The sequence below is a fragment of the Melozone crissalis genome, unplaced genomic scaffold, assembly GCF_028551555.1.
Source record: "Melozone crissalis strain CALT ecotype California unplaced genomic scaffold, PUWL_Pcris_2 ptg000026l_1, whole genome shotgun sequence".
Lineage (NCBI taxonomy): Eukaryota > Metazoa > Chordata > Aves > Passeriformes > Passerellidae > Melozone > Melozone crissalis.
In genome coordinates, this window is record NW_026535804.1 from 6,315,777 (window position 1) to 6,335,252 (window position 19,476).

The 19,476-nt window shown below is 41.6% G+C and overlaps 1 protein-coding gene across 1 annotated transcript in view; it reads left to right on the forward strand.

Moving 5' to 3' along the window:
- Positions 1-19,476, forward strand: part of TBCD (tubulin folding cofactor D) — a 120,988-nt gene that overhangs the window by 92,724 nt on the left and 8,788 nt on the right. Inside the window, exons 28-35 of the mRNA XM_054278608.1 lie at positions 595-713; positions 1,458-1,549; positions 2,421-2,561; positions 5,499-5,582; positions 6,909-7,067; positions 7,838-7,976; positions 14,742-14,863; positions 16,015-16,092. Of these exons, the coding sequence (XP_054134583.1) occupies positions 595-713; positions 1,458-1,549; positions 2,421-2,561; positions 5,499-5,582; positions 6,909-7,067; positions 7,838-7,976; positions 14,742-14,863; positions 16,015-16,092 (934 nt within the window). The remainder of the gene's footprint in view (positions 1-594; positions 714-1,457; positions 1,550-2,420; positions 2,562-5,498; positions 5,583-6,908; positions 7,068-7,837; positions 7,977-14,741; positions 14,864-16,014; positions 16,093-19,476) is intronic.

Below are 19,476 nucleotides of genomic sequence, written 5' to 3' on the forward strand. Positions count from 1 at the left end.
AACCAAAGGTGGAATTTCTTCCTGAGCTTTCCCCTCCAAAACACCCAACTTTATTTATGAAAAATTATTTGAAATTATCTCACTGCTTATGTATGATCTGTGTGTGTGCTGAAACAGGACTCCAGTCAGGAGTTTTCTGAGGGAAAACTGTTAAAATAACTGGTATTTACAGACCTGGGGATCTCCTGCCTAACACAGAACACTTATCCAGTGATAAAAAATGGAGACTATAAATATAAAAAGAACTTGCTCCCCTGTGCTTAGCCAGAAATTTGTGCTTGTACTTATTAGTTGGATGTCTGAAACTTGATAAATCTTTGAGAAGTTTGTCTTTTCTCTCTCTGAAGTAATAGGCTTAGTATAAAGTCAGATTTTTAGACAGAAAATATTAATTCATTCATGTAAAAGTGAATGTCTTAAATTTTTTTATCCTTTTCCTGTCGAAAATTAAGATATTCAACCTTTTAGTTTAAGAAATTACAAAAATTTCCAGCTGCTTTGTTTAGGGGATCTTTTCCTTACTTTCTTTCCTTAGCCAAATATGAAATTTTGATGTGGTGGTTGCTTTTCACTCTGCAATTGTATTTTTTCCAGATGAGCTGGTGACACAGTACGTTTCAGAACTACAGAACTCAGAGGAAATGATTCGTTGTGGCTTTTCACGAGCTCTTGGGGCCCTTCCAAGATTTCTGCTGAAGGGCAGGCTCCAGCAGGTGAGAAAACAGGATCATTGTAATGAATGAGTGAAACCTGTGACAGTAATAAAATTAATAATAATGATCATAATTAAAGGTCTTTGTCAAAGGGGTTTGAATGCTAATGCACAGAAAATCATCAGGAGTTGAGTTTGCCATAGTTTCTGATAATTAATGTTTAATCCTGCTTTAGTGGTGTGAATGGAAAGCCAGAGGTTGAATTAACCCTTTGCTATGGGATATTGGTCCAAGGGAGGAGAGAGGAGGGAAGAGAGATTTGCTACAGGGATTGAACTGAAACCCCTGGAGAAACTGAGATATGAAGCCACAAAGTGAAATAGAAATATAGATTTAGAAAATAGATTTTAGCTTTTAGTAGAAACTTATACCTAAGTGCCTTGAGGATGTAAAAAGCTGCAGCAGCGAGCAGAGGCCTTTTTGCCCTTAGGCACAATTCCACAAAATAGAAGTGGTGTTTCTGTAAGGTTACCCTGCCCCAGACAAAATGCAAACTTAGCCTGTTGTTCACATTTTTTTATATATATTGTTCCCATAAACAAGAACTGATAGAAATACATCTGAATTTCTGAGTAATACTCTGGTGATGTGTAAAACCTTACAGGCCTCTCCTGGTGACAATCCAAACTCTGCTGCCTGCTTGACTCCTTCATACAGGATTGAACTCATTTTACTATGATATCTAAATTTAACATAGTGAAAAATGCTTTGTGTTTATATATCTCAATCTTTGTATTTTTTCAGGTTTTGGAAGGTCTAAAAAAAGTTACAATAATTTCCCCTGAAGATGTGAGCTTTGCTGAAGCCAGGAGAGATGCCTTAATAGCAATTGCAAAGTATGTTTCTCACCCCTGCTTGTGTCTAATTTTAAATCTTTCTGTAGAAGTTTTCTCCATTCTGCTGGGAGCTGGGAGCATGAGTGTTAAAATCACTTACACACATCTTGACTGCATATCCATTACTCAGTTTATTTTTAATTCAGGGAATCACCACACACTTGATTATGGACTTCAGCTCTGATAGTGCTGTCAGGTTTTTATCAGTTAACTGACTACCTGGAGTGTATTTTAGTGTTTGCTTTTCTCATGGGCTGCAATTTAATGAGCTTTACTGAGGAGGAAGAATATATGTTTTTCCACAATCTTAAAAAGACTGAATTGATTTAAAGAAATTGTGCCTTTTATTTAAAGCAATATTTTCTATGTTGAATGTCACAGAGCAGTTAAGAGCATACATTAATATTTTATGCTCTTAAGCTGTTACACTGCTAGAAACCCTGTGTCTTCAAGGTAAAGAAGTTTAATATCAGGTTCAATGCACATTGTGTTGGCCTTTTGCTCTTTTTGGTGACTTTATTTTAAGGAGAGTTCAGGGACTGACAGATACTGAAGCAAATTCATTTTTGTAGTGTTACAGGTGTGAAAGCTTTTCTGGAGTACTTTGATTTTCTCTGCATTTTATAGGAGAGTTTAATGTGAAAAAGCAAGTTACAGAAGTAAAGCAACCTAATTCCCTGCTGAGATCTTAACTTTTCCAGTGTTCCTTTGAACCCAAACACTGCTCAGAACTCCTCATGTTAAATTCAGCACGGAAATATTCCTCATTCCATCTGCAGTGGACATTACAGGTGTTGTGAATTTAATTAACCAACATAACAAAGCTTGCTCTTAATTGCCTCCCATCCCTTTTTTTTCTCCTTTTTTGCAGGGTTTGCCAGACAGTGGGAGTGAAGGGAGATGGATCCCAGCAGGAGTTTGTGTGCAGGGATAATGTTGATCAGATTTATGCCACGCTGCTCACCGGTGTCACCGACTACACCACCGACAGCCGGGGGGACGTTGGAGGATGGTAAGGTGGGGCCAAATCCAGGCCAATGAAAAGCTGATGTGGTTTTGAAACCTCTTAGAAACAAGAGCTCCAAGCCTTTGGAGATTTGAGATTTTGGAGATTTGGAGATTTGAGCCTAGGTAGGAATTAGGAATGCACAGCAGGAAGAGAAGTGGAAAGTGAAAGGTGAGGCTGACAAGTTTTGTTGTCCTTCCTCAAAAATTTGGAATATGGGGATTGATATGTTCAAAACTGAATTTAAGCCTTTTTCTGGTTCTGTGGGTGACATTAATTCCTTTTAGTGAATAGCAGGAATGTATTCAGTTGCAAAGTAGGGATTTAAAACATTACTTCTCTTTATTTGAAGCCACACATTTGGTCCTGCCTGATCTCTACTGCTGCACGTTGCTGTTGTGAGGATTTTTTGCCAGGAGAGGGAGCAGCTGCATAACGTGTTGAGAGGGATAAAAGCTCTCAATTCTGCTGCAGCATCACCGAATCTTTTGTGAGTTTAGAGTTACAATGATTTCAGATATGATGCTGCAAGAATAAATCATAAATCTATAGGAATACATCTGCTGATGGGAAATCTGTAGCATAAGTAGATTAATAAATTTAATAACTTAATAAGATTAATAAGATTCTAGTAATATTAAGTCTATAGCAGTCTTATTTTCATGGCATTCCTCAGTCTTCAAGGTCCCCCGAATATACAAAGAAGATTCAGTGTGTGACACTGCATTCCTCTGAATGCTCTGTATTCCCTCAGTGACAGTGATCTGGAAAGGCAGATTTCAAATTTCAAAATTCCTGACTGTACAGGCTCGTGTCCTTCTTTGGATTTGTGTTTCATTTCCAAAGCTCTAACTGGGCATGTGTCAGCCCTTATTGATTGTAAATTCCTGCCAGCTTTGAGTGGGAGAGATCATGAAGAGTTCATGTTATTCATGCCATCCTGTGGAATTACACAGCATAGGAATATGGATCTTACAAACCAAACATTCTCCTGTCAGGGTGCTTTTCTGCACCTATTTATGAGCAAAATGTGCCCATCCTGAAGTAGTATTTGTTATTAAAAAACATTAAATTATCCTAATTCAGGAACAAGTCCAGTATCTGCAGATTTAAAGTACTTTTGATGCTGTGTAGAAGCCTCAGAGCAGTAACACTCAGTAGAGAGAAGCCATGAACTCTGTAAATGAATGTGATAGAGTAATTTTATTTGTCTTTTATTTATTAGCAGTTGATTTTGAGTAAAATGCTGGTTTTGAAAAGGCTGCTTAATTTTATTGTCCGAATCCATAATTTCAATTTGTAATGTGGAGATATATTTTGCTTTTAGAGATGAAGAATCAGCCTTGGGTGATTATTTTAGATATGAAGAATCAGTCTTGTTTTTAGCTGTGGATGATAGTGTTTGTGTATGGTAATGAAGTGGTAAAATACCTGTATTTGACCTGTCTGGCAGCTGCATGAATTATCTCAGGGTACAGAGATGTGTGTTTAGATTCAAAAGTGCTTTGAGCACCAGATACTGGTTTTTTTTTAGCTTCTTTGGGCAATTCCAGCCACAATCAAGTTAAGAAACATGTAAATCAGAGGGGGAAGGGGGATCCTTTCTCATGGCAAACTCTTGGCTGCTGAAAGTTTTGTGGCCTCTCTAATATCAGTGCTTTCTCATTCTGTTTCTTCTAAACCAGTGAATAAGATGGAAAGATATGGAGAGAAATGCTGTTTCTCTGGAGAGACTTTGTCTTTTTTGTGTAATTTCTGTTTTTCTTTAATAGAGTCGTGGGAAAGTTTCACCAACTTCACTCTGCATATGCAAACTTTACCTTTCTTTTGACAGATTGTTTGCTGGGACATGTCTGATCTGTCTACAGGTGGTAGACATGAATATCTAAGTCAGATATGATACAAAAAACTAGTAAAACATAACCTTGATGAAAGACTGCCAGACTTGTTTTAAGCTGCTTTGGAAAAAGTGATGTAATTTACCTTTTTTACCATTATAACAAATGTCCCACCCAGTTTTAGATTGCACCTGCAAGTTGTTTTGGAGATCAGCAAGAGGAGTATTTCTTCTCATAGAAGGCTGCTGAGTCTTTTCAAATAGTTTTTTTCCCTTTTTAAAAAAATTATTACTGAGAAAGGATGACATTACTCTGAGTTACCAATGTAATGAACATGCTGGGCCTGGTTTTGTGCAGGGTCATGTCACCCACTGAGGTAGTGCCCTTGTCTTCAGTTTTTTAAAAACTCATGGATTGACAAGACATGGTTTAAAACAGCCATACTGATGATTTTTTAAATTAAAATTACACCTTTTAAAAAATTATATTTAGACATTTTGAAGGGAGAAGATCATTATCTAGACAAGACTCACTTCAAGCACAACTTAGTGTTGCTTTGGTCGAACTTTTCATGAAATTAATTATTGCTTAGCATAGAGACTTAAGCCACTCTGAGTCACAACTTGTTTTTAATGCTGGAAATACTAAGCTTGAAAATTTACAAGAATGTGACAGTGTTCAACATCTGACTGTCAAAATGTGGGTTGACCTTTTCAAAAAATAATTTGAAGCAGACAGAGCACTTAAGTTTAAATACATCTACTTGCACATGAGATATTACTAATCACTATCGAAATATTACTAATCGTTATCAGTTTTAACCTTCTTAAAATAAAGAATAAGGCTGGTGACATCTGGCTGGAGTGCAAACCAGGCTGGTGAGGCAGGGCACTGTTGGACCCTCAGTGCCATGTGAGCTTTGTTTCACAGGATGGGACTGGGGGGACACTCCTTGTCCTCCCAAAATATGGGAGCTGCTCTCAGAGGTCATTGCTTTTGTTCTTGGGAATTTGTGCTGGTGTCTTCACCCAGCTGATGAAATGGAAGGTGTATTTATTGAAATAAGTGCTGCTGTGGCTGCTCTGACGTGTCTGTGTCTCCACAGGGTGCGTGAGGCTGCCATGACCAGCCTGATGGAGGTGACCCTGCTGCTGGTGCAGAACGAGGCAGAGCTCATTAATGCCAGCATGTATGGTGACATTCATGTTCTGTTCTGTGTTTTATCTCCTGGAGCTCCATCCAGCCCTGCAGGACACCTGTGCTCCTCCTTCATTGAGTGTGACAGAGCTTTGACAGAAGTGCATCAAGCCCAGGCAGATGGGGAGGATGTTACATTTGGTTTTCAGAGGGAAAACCTTGTTGGCAGAGCCTGGGTGGCAATCCCACCTTGGAAATGCAGCGCAGCTGTGGGATTTGGGCTAAACCTGCCACCTCTGTGCTGCTTCCCAGAAATGCTCACTGAAATAGAAAGCAAACCTGCCTGCTTATCCAGAGTGTCACATCATTAGTTGGGAATGTGATCAGATGTGCGCTTGAGTTTGGATTTGTTTCTTTGCAGAATTATTAGTAAGAAAATAAAAATAATTTACACTGAGCTCCTGATTTTTAATTTCATGATCTGGTACTCCTAACAATAAAAGAATTTAAAAGTACCATTTTTAAAACATAGCTTGAGCTGCAGTAAAACCTTCCTAATAGTGGTATTGGTTTGTAGACAGAGTGTGCCAATGGTTAGGTGAACATACACATGGTGTGGGATTTAATTAAAAACCCCCAAATGTTGAAGGAAACCTAGAAGGAAAGTACTGGATTCTCTAAGAATTCACTGCTCACTAGTGCCCATTTTCAGGGGCTTCCTCCTGTTCAGCTGTTTATTCACAGATTGTCCACATGGAACTGAGAAAAGCATTCCTGCCAGCTGGATCCCGTTTGATAAATATCCTGGGCCTTGGTGTAACTGAAGGAATTTTAGCAGGTTTTACTGTCATTAGTGGCCCTTTACCCTTGTGGGACACAGTGTTGTAGCTGTGAGCATAAACAAAATAGGATATTGTTAAAAACTAGCCAGAATTGGAGAAATTATTTACTTGGGATATATGAGGTGTAGGAGAGACCTTGTCCTCTGTTGCATGGGCAGTTTTCTACTTCAAAATGTGCTTTTCTCAAAGTTCTGCTCTATTTCCATCTGAAATGTAGCAGTTCAGCCAGGCCATCAATCACTTTGTTGTCTTTTTGGATGAAGAGTAGGCCAGTTTGTGTAAGAGGTGGATAAAATATTCTGTACCATTAATGTCATGCTGGTTTTTGGTTGATTGATCCGTGGAAGATAGAACCTCAAGATTCTGTCACCATCTGGGTGTCCTAAATCACTTATGTGTTCATTCTGAAGAGTTAAACCAGAATACTTTCCTAGCAGGATCATTCTAATTCATTTAATTGAAACCATTTAAATCTAAAAGTCTAAATACACGTTCTACTGCTTAAATTTTCTGATTAATTGTTTTCTTCTTTATAGCTGCAAGCAGATTATGTGCTGGCTGGCTCAACAGTCAGCTGAAAAAATAGATAAATTCCGAGCTCACGCAGGATCTGTGTTCCTTACTCTTTTGCACTTTGACCATCCTCCAGTTCCACACATCCCTCACAGAGAAGAGCTAGAGAGGATATTTCCAAGGTAATGTATTGAAAAATGTCCTAGACAATGAAAGTTAAAGATAAATGCACATAGTTTCACCTAAACCAAGCAACCTGATGTAATTTTTATGCCCAATATGTGTATGGCGTTGTCAGAATTTCATTGAATTGCCCTGTGAATATGCATTAACATATTTTTTCCTGAACTGGAAAACATTGATCATAATGATCGTTTTTAATGATTTCTATTGTTTTAACCAAGCTCTAGTTGCAGTAGTTTTCCAAGATGGTCTGTCTAGTTAAAGCAAGAGTGAGAGCAACTCATTCCTGAGTGGTGATTATGATACCTGATGGGAGTGAGGAACATCCAGCTCTGTGTTTGGGGGATCCTCAGCCTGCTAGGATACTCTGCTCTGTCTGTGAGGCTGCTGATCATCAGCATCATCATCATCAGTGCTGGGAGGGTGTGTTGGCCTTTCCTGGGACAGGTCTGTCCTTGAGTAGCTGGTGATGGGAGAGAGCACAGAATGAAACTGCAGAAAGAAACTTGTTCAGTGAATGTAGGCAAAAGTGTCTGGGGAAAGGCAAGTGCAGTTCAGATCTCCCCTGGATCAGAACAAGGATTTGGAGATTCCTCCACTTTCCTGACAGTGGCTGAAGCTTTGATTTGTATTTACCCATATGCTTAAAGACCAATGTTTGATTTGATATCTAGGTAATCAGACACCTTCCTCCCTGGTGGCCAGGAGCAATGTGAGGAGGAGAAAAGCAGTGCACCCACACAGGATGATTCTTTCCCTTCCCTTTCAGGTGGGAGAAGGAGACGCTGAACTGGAACGCGGCGTCGGAGGCGTTCCCTCGGATCACGCAGCTGCTGGGGCTGCCAGCATACCAGTACCACGTGCTGCTGGGGCTGTCTGTGTCCGTGGGGGGGCTCACAGAGACCACGGTGAGACCCCTGCTGCACACCCAATGGCCTGCTTGGCCTTCCTTTAAAGTGTCATTGTATTGACTTGCTGGTTTTGGGCTTCTTTTTTCTGCCTCTGTTGAGATTGGGTTGAAGGCACTTGAGACTTCAGACTTAGATGATTTTTACTGCAGTTCATTAATAAGGAACAAAAATGGCTAACTGTCTCTTGCTACAAGGTCTTTTAAGGCTAATCTGTCCAATTAAGAAATGACACCTAAATTATTTTCACCTTTAAGCCAATAACTGATCACTCAAAGTCTGCAGTGCAGACTTTTCTGTCCAATTACAAAATACCACCCAAGCCCATGAAGAACAAGGAAGTCTTCTCCATGGCCTCAGGTCAAATGCAGTGCTCTCCTGGGAGTCAGAGTCTGTCAGCTCTGTCTGTGCTTGGGGGATCCTCAGCCTGCTGGGATCCTCAGCTCTGTCTGTGAGGCTGCTGATCATCAGCATCAGCAGTGCTGGGGAGGGTGTGTTGGCCTTTCCTGGGACAGGTCTGTCCTTGGATCAGCTGTTGAGTCACTGGTGATGGGAGACCACAGATTGCACACCCAATGGCCTTCTTGGCTTTCCTTTAAAGTGTCATTCTCTTGATTTGCTCTGTGCTGGTTTTCGGCTTCTTTTTTGTGCCTCTGTTGAGGTCGGGTTGAAGGCATTTGAGACAATAGTTCATGTTCAGGCTTAGGTGATTTTTATTGCAGTTCTGCAGTCTTTCATTAACAATGCATAAAAATGGCTAACTGTTTCTTGTTACAAGTTCTTTTAAGGCTAAACTGTCCAGTTAAGAAATGACACCCAAATTATTTTCACTTTTAAGCCAATAACTGATCACTCAAAGTCCACAGTGTGGACTTTTCTGTCCAATTAAAGAATACCACTCAAGCCCATGGAGAACAAGGCAGCCTTCTCCAAGGCCTCAGGTCAAATGCAGTGCTCTCCTGGGAGTCAGAGTCTGTCAGCACAGAAAGTCTGAAATTCTCAGCATCCAGAGCTCCAACAGCTCAGCATGCAGGGAACAAGGAGTGAGGGTGCTTTGTTTGTCCTCTCCTGGCCTGGCAGGACCTGAGAGCTCCAGCCCCACAAATCCCAGCCCTGTGCTGACTCTCCCAGCTGGGATCACAAGCAGAGCCCCTCAGCTCAGTGCAAGGGGATTGCTCTTCTCCAGTGAGGTGAAATCCCATTCATTTGTCACCTGGTGCAAGGTGTTAACTGGCAGTTGTCAGTAGGTCTTAACAGTATGCACAGGTTCCTTTTTAAATTATTTTTGATATATTTTCTACTAAAATACCAATGAGATGTCAGAAGTTCCATTACAAAGAAATATCATTCAGATGTCTGTCTAAATCCTCTGAGCTTTGCAATCCTTATTTCATTCTTCTGGCATGAACAATCTCTTTATCACTCACTTTGGCAGTCTGCTCTGCTGCAAAATTTTTCCCTACTTTCTTTTAATTTCAGTGTATCCTTCTGTCCTTTTATTACAACTTGTGTTGGTAGCTTCAGAATTCTTGGTTTCCAGATATTTGCCTTATAACTTTTTTGATTTGTTGTGGCCAAAGATGTAAAATATGGGGAGACAAATTGGGGGTACGGACATGGTTCAATATGACACCACTGAGGAATATCAGAGCAGTAACAGAATATTTTGGACTGTCAGTTAAGCCTTTAAATCCCAGTGGGCCTGTAACAGGAGGAGGAGGCTGTGAGTCAACACCCCACCAGTGGTTAAGAGTGTTTCTAATTAAGATTTCCATCTCAAATTAAGAAAATCAGTAGAAAAGTGCTGGGAAAGAGAAATTTGTGAAGGGGGAGCAGCTCCTGCTGGGTCACAGCAAGAAGGAGTTAAAATCACCTGGATCTTGTCTCCCATGCCTTCCCCTGGTCAGCCACAGCTTGCCCAAGTGATTTTTATTTTGCCTGGTGCTGTGGGTTCTGCTCTTGGCATCAAGAGATGTCTGTGAGCCTTTGGGCTGGTGGAGCAGAGGATTCAGTGTCTGTGTCTGTCTATCTTGTGTTTAAACCAATTCTGAGCATTTGAATGCTTCTAAAATGGCAGCTAATTATATGGCAAGGGCTATTTTAGAACTTTGGAAACATGTGTGTGTTGGTTTGTGACAGTAATTATCAGATAGACAATGTAACTCTTAACAGATTTCTTTAATGGCAAACATGCATGTGAAATTCAGCTTTCAGTCAAGCACAGTTAATTATAGGAGGCTCCACCAAAACCAAAGCTATTTGTCTAAGTAAAAAAAGGAGGTAAGTTTTGGAGAAACAGACTTTTTGGCTGCTAGCTGGGGTCAGAGGAAAATTCTTATTCAATATTTTAATTTTTTTAAAACTCCTGGTTGCATTTATGAAAAGTTGGAACAGTTCAGTTACATGCAGCTCCCTTCCCTTGTTACCATCTGACAGTGTGTTAAGGGAAACCTTCTGCAGTGTTCTCAAACTGTGATTGTGAAATGTTGACTTTTCTGTGACCCTCCAGTTTTTCTCTCTTTTCTGGCTAAAATATTCTCCAGGGCTTTAGAAAGAAGATGAGCTAATTCACTCTTGAGTCAGCTAGAAAGGCAAGGGAGGGCACTTACACTTGGGAGTGTATGTGTGTGGTGAATTACTTTTAATATTTAAAATGTGATATAGAAATTAGAATTGATGTGTTTTACAATGACTGGTATTCAAACTACTCTGTCAAAGCCTGTAGCACTCTTTGCTCAATATCCAGGGATTGATTTAAAACATTAATAGACAATTTTAAGAACGATCCTATTAAATCCATATGAAAGGAGCAGCTTTTTAAAATCATGGATTGGGGGAAAAGATTATTGGAATATATGTTCTTGCAGTGATGTGTTGTTGTGACTCTCTTCCCTCTCACTTCAAAAATATCTGTGCACATACACACGTGGATATGGAAGTTAGAAAGAAGAATCTTGCATTTACTTCAGAATAATCTGAGTTCAAATGTCAGTTTGTCTTTTACTCATCCCAGGCAATCCACAGGAGAAAGGCTCTGTTGTAATTCCGTGGTCAGGGGCAGTTTGGCTGCAGCTAAAATTGCTCTGCAGTATATTTAGCAAGAGTAGTTCTTTGTTTGGCTTTTTAAAGAGATTTTCCTGAAGGAGCCATGTGGGGTCTCTGAAGTGTTGTGGTGGCAGTGGGGCTGCTGGAAGAATTGCAGCTCAGGCATTGGAAATAATCTGGAAAAACAGAAGATGTCATTCCCTGTGGGATTTGGCACTCTGCTCCATCACCATGGTTCAAAGGGCACTTTCTCTGTGTAAAAGAATCTCCTAATTATACATCTGGCCCACAGTGATGCATATTTCTTATGGCTGCATAAAACCCCTCAGTCTGTGGAGATCAGATGTACAATGCTGGTCTTTCTCCAGTGCACAAACCCTGCAGTTGCAGGAGTCAGGATATAATTTTGATATAATTTCATTACTGTTGAACTACATTACATTGTAAATTTTGTTTAAGCACAGAATGTCCTGTGATTCCCTTTCCCTTAAAGAGTGAAAATTGCATTTTAAAGTGATATAGAAATTGTAAGTAAAGCTTAAAAAAAAAGGAACGACATATTCTGAACTCTTAAAGTTCCTCCCAGGCAGTACCAGAACTGTGTTACTGTGTAGATCTCACAAACAAAAATATTTGGATGTTAGTAGATGATATTCTAAAACATCTGGTTACTGGGACAAATTGTATGCAAATCAATGCATATTTGGTGGAAGAAAGAGGCCCCAAATCCTCTTTTCTTGGTTGAGAGTTCTTGAGCAAAATACACTTGAGAGTAATTCCAGGCATTCTTTTCTTACAGAGAAAAATAATGGGAATGATGATATTCCTGCTTCATGTAAGGCATCCCTGCTGAAAGTACAAACCAGAGCCCTGATGTGGGTCAGGTATCTCAATCACTGATGGGTAGCTGAGATTTTGGATGTAACAGATGCTCTGGTACAAACTGGGATTAGCTTCAGCTGATTCTTTTTGACCATATCAGCCCTCAAAGCTGGTTTTAGAATTGCTGCAGCTCTGTTCTGCAAAACTGACTGGGAACAGTTTGGTGAAGGTTTGTGTAGAACCACACCAGGGACCTGCCCAGAGCTGCAGGAGCTGCTCTTGCTCCTCCTTGTGCCCTGGTTCTGGAGGTTGAACCTTCAGGACTTGATTTCTCTTGATGCCTTGAGCTGGAGCAGAGGCTGGGCAGAGTTACAGAATACAGCTGGGATTTATTGAAAGGATCTCCCCAATGGATCCACCTTGGGCAGCACAAGAGCCCAGCCAGGGCTGCACCCAAGATGAACCAAAATGGTCCCAAAATGCACAACCAGTCACAGGGTCTCTCACTGTGATCAGTTCTGTTCCATTTGCATCTTGCAGTTCATTGTCCCATTCCAGCTTTAGCCCATCCAGTCCCATCCTTGCTTTTCTCTCTTTATTCCACATTGTTCATGCTCTTGGGGCTGAGATTTGGATCATTTGTCCTTGGTGCCCAGCTGGAGCAGGAGTTGTTTTGTCTCCCTGCTCTGTGCACAGAGCTCACCATCCCCTGATGTGAACCCAGACCCACACACTAAAGCAGCACAGAATGTGAAAAATACAAAAGCCAAAACCTGAGGCATCAGTGTCACCAGGTGCAGGGTGCCTTGAGCTCTGTTCTGTGCTCTGTTCATCTCCTGTCCCTGCAGGATCTGCTCTTGCCCTCAGTCGTGGGGCAGTCACACCTTGGCAAACCCTGGTTTTGCTGTTCCATAAGAACAAGGTCATTCTCAGGCCTCCTCTTAAATTTGGATCCAAAATTGTCCCAGTTCCAGCCCATTAACCTCCTAATTTCCTCTCCCAGTCCTTGTGGAACCCCAGGGAAAGGTAAATGTCACGTGTTTGATGCAGTGTGAATTTGTGTTCTGCATAGATGAGGAAGACATTTGGAAATATTCTTCTCTGCAAATACTCAGGAGCAGTTTTTGATTACAGCTCAGATACTGAGGCTGGGACAGAAGGAGCTCACCTGAGGAGGAAATAAGGTTTTAGCCTGCTCATGTCATGTTGTTATGCTGGAGTTTCTGCCACTATTGGGAAAATGCCCCATTTTTCAATCTTCCAAGCAGTTACATGATGGATTATCCACACCTGTACTTTTGTATTGTTTAATTACTTGTGCTGTCCTCATTCTCCAGTGTTTCTGATATCCTGCTGCTCTGCCTTGCTTTGGCACAGCTCTGGAGCACCCCACCTGGAGCTGTGCTTGTTGCCCTTTACTTCCATGCCCTTTCTTGCCTTTTCAAGTCATTTGGATCTGCAGAGATAGCACTGACTCGTTCAACTTCCTTAAAAAAAATGGTGTGAGATCTCTGAGGTGATTTAAGACACAAAAGAAATAGGAGAGAAACTGAGACCACCTGAGATTTTTTTCTGAGATGGGATTTCCTCTGCTTGTTGTTGATCTCTGCGTTTGGAAGGTGTAAAGACAAAATATTTGTTATTTATTTATAGTAGTCTTAAATGCACAGATTGTTTTAATAATCTATGTATATTATACAGATATATTAGTATAATATATATATTATACTAATATAATAGTATATTATATTAGTATAGATATTTGTATACCTATATATTAGATATTAGTACAGATTTTACTGAGATTTGACTCTCATTCTGAAACTCAGAATAACTGAATAATTTCTGCAAATTGCTTGACCATTTTAAAGAAATATTTCTGCTCCTGCCCTGCCCAGGATGTTTCAGTACAGAACAAAGTGTGAAGGTTATTCCTGTGCTGCTTCCCTGGATTGCTGGGCTGTGCTGTTTGCAGGCTGAAGCTTTGGGAAAATAGTTCAGAGTTTTGAGCCAAGGCTCAAAATGGTTTCTTATTCTTGGGTACTGATGCACTCATAAATGTTACTGATATGAGCTTTGTTAGATAAAATGTTTAAATATAGATTTCTCTGTTTGCTTTTGGGAAGACACTTGTGACATTTCTCATCCTCATCCAATATTTTATTTTCTTTCCTTGATAAAATGGTCAGGCTTCTGAGGAGAAGGGGATTCCCACAGAGGCTGTGCCTGCTCCCCTTCCACAGCAGCTCTGGGAGGGAGTTTGCCAGCTTAAAAAGCAAAAAATCCAAAAGTTTGCCAGCTTAAAAAGGAGAAAAACCCCAAAGTTCACCAGCTTAAAAAGGGAAAAAACCCAAAATTTTGTCAACTTAAAAAGGAAAATGTACAAAAGTTTGCCAACTTGGAAAAAATCCCAAAATTTTGCCAACTTAAAAAGAGAAAAAACCCAAAAGTTTGCCAGCTTAAAAAGAGAAAAACCCCAAAAGTTTGCCAGCTTGAAAAGGAAAAAAACCCCCAAAAGTCTGCCAGCTTAAAAAGGAAAAAACCCCCAAAAGTCTGCCAGCTTAAAGAGGAAAAAAACCCAAAAGTTTGCCAGCTTAAAAAAGAGAAAAACCTGAAAGTTTGCCAGCTTAAAAAGGGAAAAAAAATACCCCAAAAGTTTGCCAGCTTAAAAAGGGGAAAACCTCAAAAGTTTGCCAGCTTATAAAGGAAAAAACCCCCAAAAAACCCCAACTTTCCTTGGCAGTGGGCTAGTGCAGGTAATGCAGCCATGGTCTGTTGGGGTTGGTGCTGCTTTGTGCCCTTTGTGCTGCTGCAGGGCAGGGCAGGGCTGGAGCCCCTGTTTGTGGGGCAGTGGCTTTTTCCTGTCCTTCACTGGAGGTTCCTGGTGTTGTGTTGCAGCTCAGATACTCTGCCCAGAGCCTGTTTGACCACATGAAGAAGATCCAGAGTGACCCCAGTGCTTTGGGCAGTTTTTGTGAGACGCTGCTGAAGGTCTTTGAGGACAACCTGCGCAATGACCGGTACTGCTCGTCCTTGGCTCTTTTCCCTTTAACCCTTCCTCCCTTTCCTTCCCTTTTTTCCCTTCCTGTGGCACATCCAGTGAATGCCCGAGGACATGAATTTGCTTTAACAGAGCTGTTGGTACAGCAGAACCTGTGGTGAAATATGAAACCAAGGAGTGATGGTAAAATATTCTGCACATTCAAGTTTTTAAATCATGGAAGGGTTTGGGTTCCAGGGGACTCAAAACTCATCCCATTCCAGTCCCCTGGCAAGGGCAGGGACACCTTCCACAAGCCCCGGTTGCTCCAAGCCCCATCCAACGAGGCCTTGGAAACTTCCAAGGATGGGGCAGCCACAGGATAATCTGTGCCAGGGCCTCCCCACCCTCACAGGGAAAAATTTCTTCCCAATATCCCATCTAAACCTGCTCTTTTTCAGTTTGAAGCCATTCTCCCTTGTTCTGTTGTATAAATCAAATACTAAATAAATAATATAAATGTATAGTGTAGAAATACTAATTTATATTAACTATTATATTATTATTTATATTAATTGTTATTTATATTATGTTATTTTATTACAACATTATATTATATTATAATAATAAAATATATTTATGTAATTTTATTTTATTATTATAATATTATATTATATTATAATATAATATTACGATATAATATTTATTGTGTTATATTATTTATATTGTTTATATCATTTATATTATTTATATTAAGGTATAAATAAAAATACTATTGTATTTTTATTTTGTTTCTTGTCTCAAGTGTTGAAAACATGGCTGTGGTTATTCTAGCAGACAAGTGTTGGTTCATTTGGTGCTGTAACTTCTGGTACAGTCAGTGGAATGCATTCTTCATACTCTAGAAAACAGATTAATATTTTCTAACACTGTCAGTTGTGTTTTCAGGACCCTGCAAATGTAAAGCAGGGGTGTTGTTAATTAGGGTTTTTTCCTTTTTGGCTGAGAGGGAATGTCCCCATTCAGCCAACACACACAAGGTACTGAGCAACCCTCCTCTGTGTAAATCTGAGTTCTAATTTCCTGTGTGTAGGTATGTAGGAAGTTTCCTCCTTTGCCTCTGATTCAAAATAGTATATATCTGTATGCCAAGCAGTGTGTTTACCTTGTTGAATCATTTTCTTTCCTCAGGGTGTCTGTGCCTCTGCTGACAATGCTGGACCAGATGCTGGCAAATGGCTGCTTTGATATGTTCACTGAGCAGGAGAAGTAAGTTGCTGGAAGTTTCTTTGGTTTATTCCCCACTGTGCATCAGAGCTCCTCAGTCTTGCCCTGGGGGTGCACAGGGCTCCAGTGTGAGTCTATATTGCAATGCTTTAACTTTCCTCAAGTGGAACAAACAGCCTTGAAAGGGTCCTGATAAAATCCTTAAGTCTCTTGTCTGTGTAGAATTTTGTTACTTGTTCCCTGTTTGACAGCCAGGACATTAATCAAATTAAATTTGCATGTTTCACCTGGGATTCTTGGACCAGTGTCAGATCCATTCTTCATTTTCCAGCTTCTTAAATCCCTGCTGGTTGGAGCACATTCCTTGCTGTACTGGGAGCCCTGAGCACTGGCACTGTCCTGTGGTGCTGCAGAACCCTCTGTGCCCATGGCTCCGCCAGTCCCACTGCTTTGCTTCATGTGAATATCTCCAAAGATGTTAATTAAAATTCTAATAATAATAAAAAAGTCATGTCCCAGCTCTTCCACTCTGAGCTCAGTCCTGTGGAAAGTGTTCAGTTTAGGAACAGATAAATGTGAGTGAGATATTCCAGTGTGAAATCATGGGGTTTTGCAGATGTTTCAGAAAAGAATTATTTGAATTTTGGTAATATTAAAATCTATTCCACAAGCTCTCCCAGGCAGCATCTTGGCACATCTGCAGGTATTTACAGAATTGTGCAATGTAGATCCTGCAAGCGCAGATACTGCATTGGGAACTTGTTGATTCAAGAACTGCTCACAGCAGATAAATCTGAAGAGCCTTCATCATTCTGAAAGTTTTGATTAAGCTCACTCTTGTCTTGAAGTGTGGTTTTAGATAATATTTCTGAAATTGCACTTGGCAGTCCCTGTTTGAATGAGAATTTAAAGTGAGTCAAAGACAGATGGAGTGAATATTGTTCAGTTTGATAATTGTGCCACTGATCTGGGGCTTCCACACAGATTATGGGTGGAAATTCCAGTCAAAGTCTTGTCTCCCAGGTCACTGAACAGAAACCCAGTGGTAGCAGCAATTCCTTTGCTGTGTGAGTGACTCACACTCAGCCCTGTGGTGCCATTGTGATGCTTTGTGTAAAAGCCTGGAATAAAATCCAGGGCTATTATGGGGAGAAAGATTTTGAAGCTGATCCAGATGTATTTGCCTCCAGTTTGATGATGAAACCAAAAAAAGAGAATGAATAATGAAGCAGCCAAGTGGATCATGCTGATGTCAAGGGAGTGAAATGCTGGCCTGGGGTGCAGAACTTGTGACCATGCAGAGCCAGGAAGGGCAGAGCAGGGGGAGGTGGCAGGCAGGTAAAAGATGGAGAGTTTAATTCCTGCACGTGTCAGATTTTGGGAATGGGGGTGTCTCCTGGTGCAGAGCTGGCCATGGGTGAGTTACTGTGCTACTTTACAGGGCTCTGCCATGCTCTGTGTGTGCATCAACACATGGTGGGGGAGCTCAAAATTCCCTTTCATGCATTTTGTTACCCTGCTAGGTCCTTTGGGTGTAGTTAGGGATGAATCCACTGCTCCAAGGCCTGCCTGCCCCTGCTGTTGGATGCCACTTGCTCCTTTTTGAACAGAAAAGCCTGACTTTGGGTCTGCTCTCTGGAATGGAACCATTTGCTCCCTTTCCAGAGCAGCCTCCATAAAAATGTGTAAGAACATCACAGGGTGGGTGGGAAAATAGGGACTCTGTTTGGGGGCATGGAAAGGCCACAAGTGCCTGCAGTGTCAGGTGGTTTTAGGTCCAGTGCGCCTGAAATGCAAGTTGAGATACAAGCATGTATCTCATGTATTTTTCCTTGGGATGTTCAGCTCCCATTTCATTTCCTTCCCTCATTATTTTTTTACCAAGTTGGGCTGAATGGAGTTTTAACAAGGGAGTTGGCATGTAGGATGTCTGTCAGGATTATACCTAAACCAGCCACCAAATAGGCAACTGCTGCATTGTAAAAAAGTGTTTGCAAAGGCATTTTGAGGTTTGAAATGGAAACTGTGCTCTCCCACACATTTATTTTCCAATAAAACATCCACAGTCCAGAATGGGAAATATCCAACAGTGCTTCATTTAACCAGGAATAGGAGCAGGATCAGTTTGACCCTTGTGAATGCTCCAGTTAAAACCAGTTGCCACAGGGTGTCACTCCTGCCTTGCACAGGTGGAACCCACCAGGCATTTTCCTGCCTTTACACATCCTGCAGCTTGTACAGTTTGGAATATAAAGCTCAACATTTCTGGTGTAGTTCTGCAGCTGAATCTCAGTGTCTGTGTGGTTGGTGTGTGATCTCTGTGCAGAAGGACAAGTGAGCCCTGGTGTTCCTCTCCTCTCTCCTGGTTTGGATGTTTGTGCTCAAGGGAGGTGGATTTACCTTGTGTGGAACAGCAGGGATGGGGAGTGTGGGGTGAATATCTGTCCTGTGGGGCTGGAAATGAATCAGCTTCATCCCCAGGGTCATCAAAGGGCTTTCAGAACTGGCTCCTCTGTTGTTCTTGGCTCAGGGATAAGAACTGCTGTCAGGAATATTTCAGTTGTTATTTCCTACCTGTCCTGAGGTGACATCAACCTGCTTGTCCCTCCTGCAGCCAGGAATGGTTTATGGCACTGGAGAGATGCTGTGGGTGAAAAGTGCCCTTCTCCCATGGGCTTGAGGGCTTTCCTCAGTCCCACCAGTGCCAAAATAGGAGGGGAAGAGAGGGAAATGGGGAGGGGAATAAGGAGGGGAATAAGGAGGGAATAGGAAGGGAAATAAGGGAATAGGAAGGGAAATAGGAAGGGAAATAGAAAGGAATGGGGAGGGAAATAGGGAGGGAATAGGAGGGAAATTGGGAGGGAATAGGGTGGGAAATAAGAAGGGAATAGGGAGGGGAATAGGAAGGGAATAGGGAGGGGAATAGAAAGAAATAGGGAGGGAAATAGGAAAGGAATATGGAAGGGAATAGGGAGGGAAATAGGGAGGGAACAGGAGGAAGGTTTCTCCTGGCAGCAGGCAGGTGGGTGCTGGGCTGAAGAGTTGAGGATGCTGCAGCATCACTGACTGACTGCTGCTCCCACCAAGCAGGGCAGCAGAGCCCTCAGCTCTGTGCTCACACAGCCCAAACCCTCCTGATTCCATCCCTGGGCAGTTTGTGGAGCTGGCCTGGTGGCAGTGCAGGGAGTTTGTGGGTTGGGGACTGCTGGAGGCAGCTTGGAGCAGAGCTCTCAGAAATGCCCTCTGGGCTGCTGGAGCTCTCCAGAGGCTGCTTTGAAAGCACAGAGGTACCTGGATGGTGGGGGGACCCTTGAGGGCAGGGGGGACAGAGGAGAGAGACCTGAGGCCACTGGCAGAGCTGGCATTGGAGTGTCACTGTCACTGCTCACTGTGGTGCAGGGTCCTGCTGCTCAGTGGGTGAGGGAT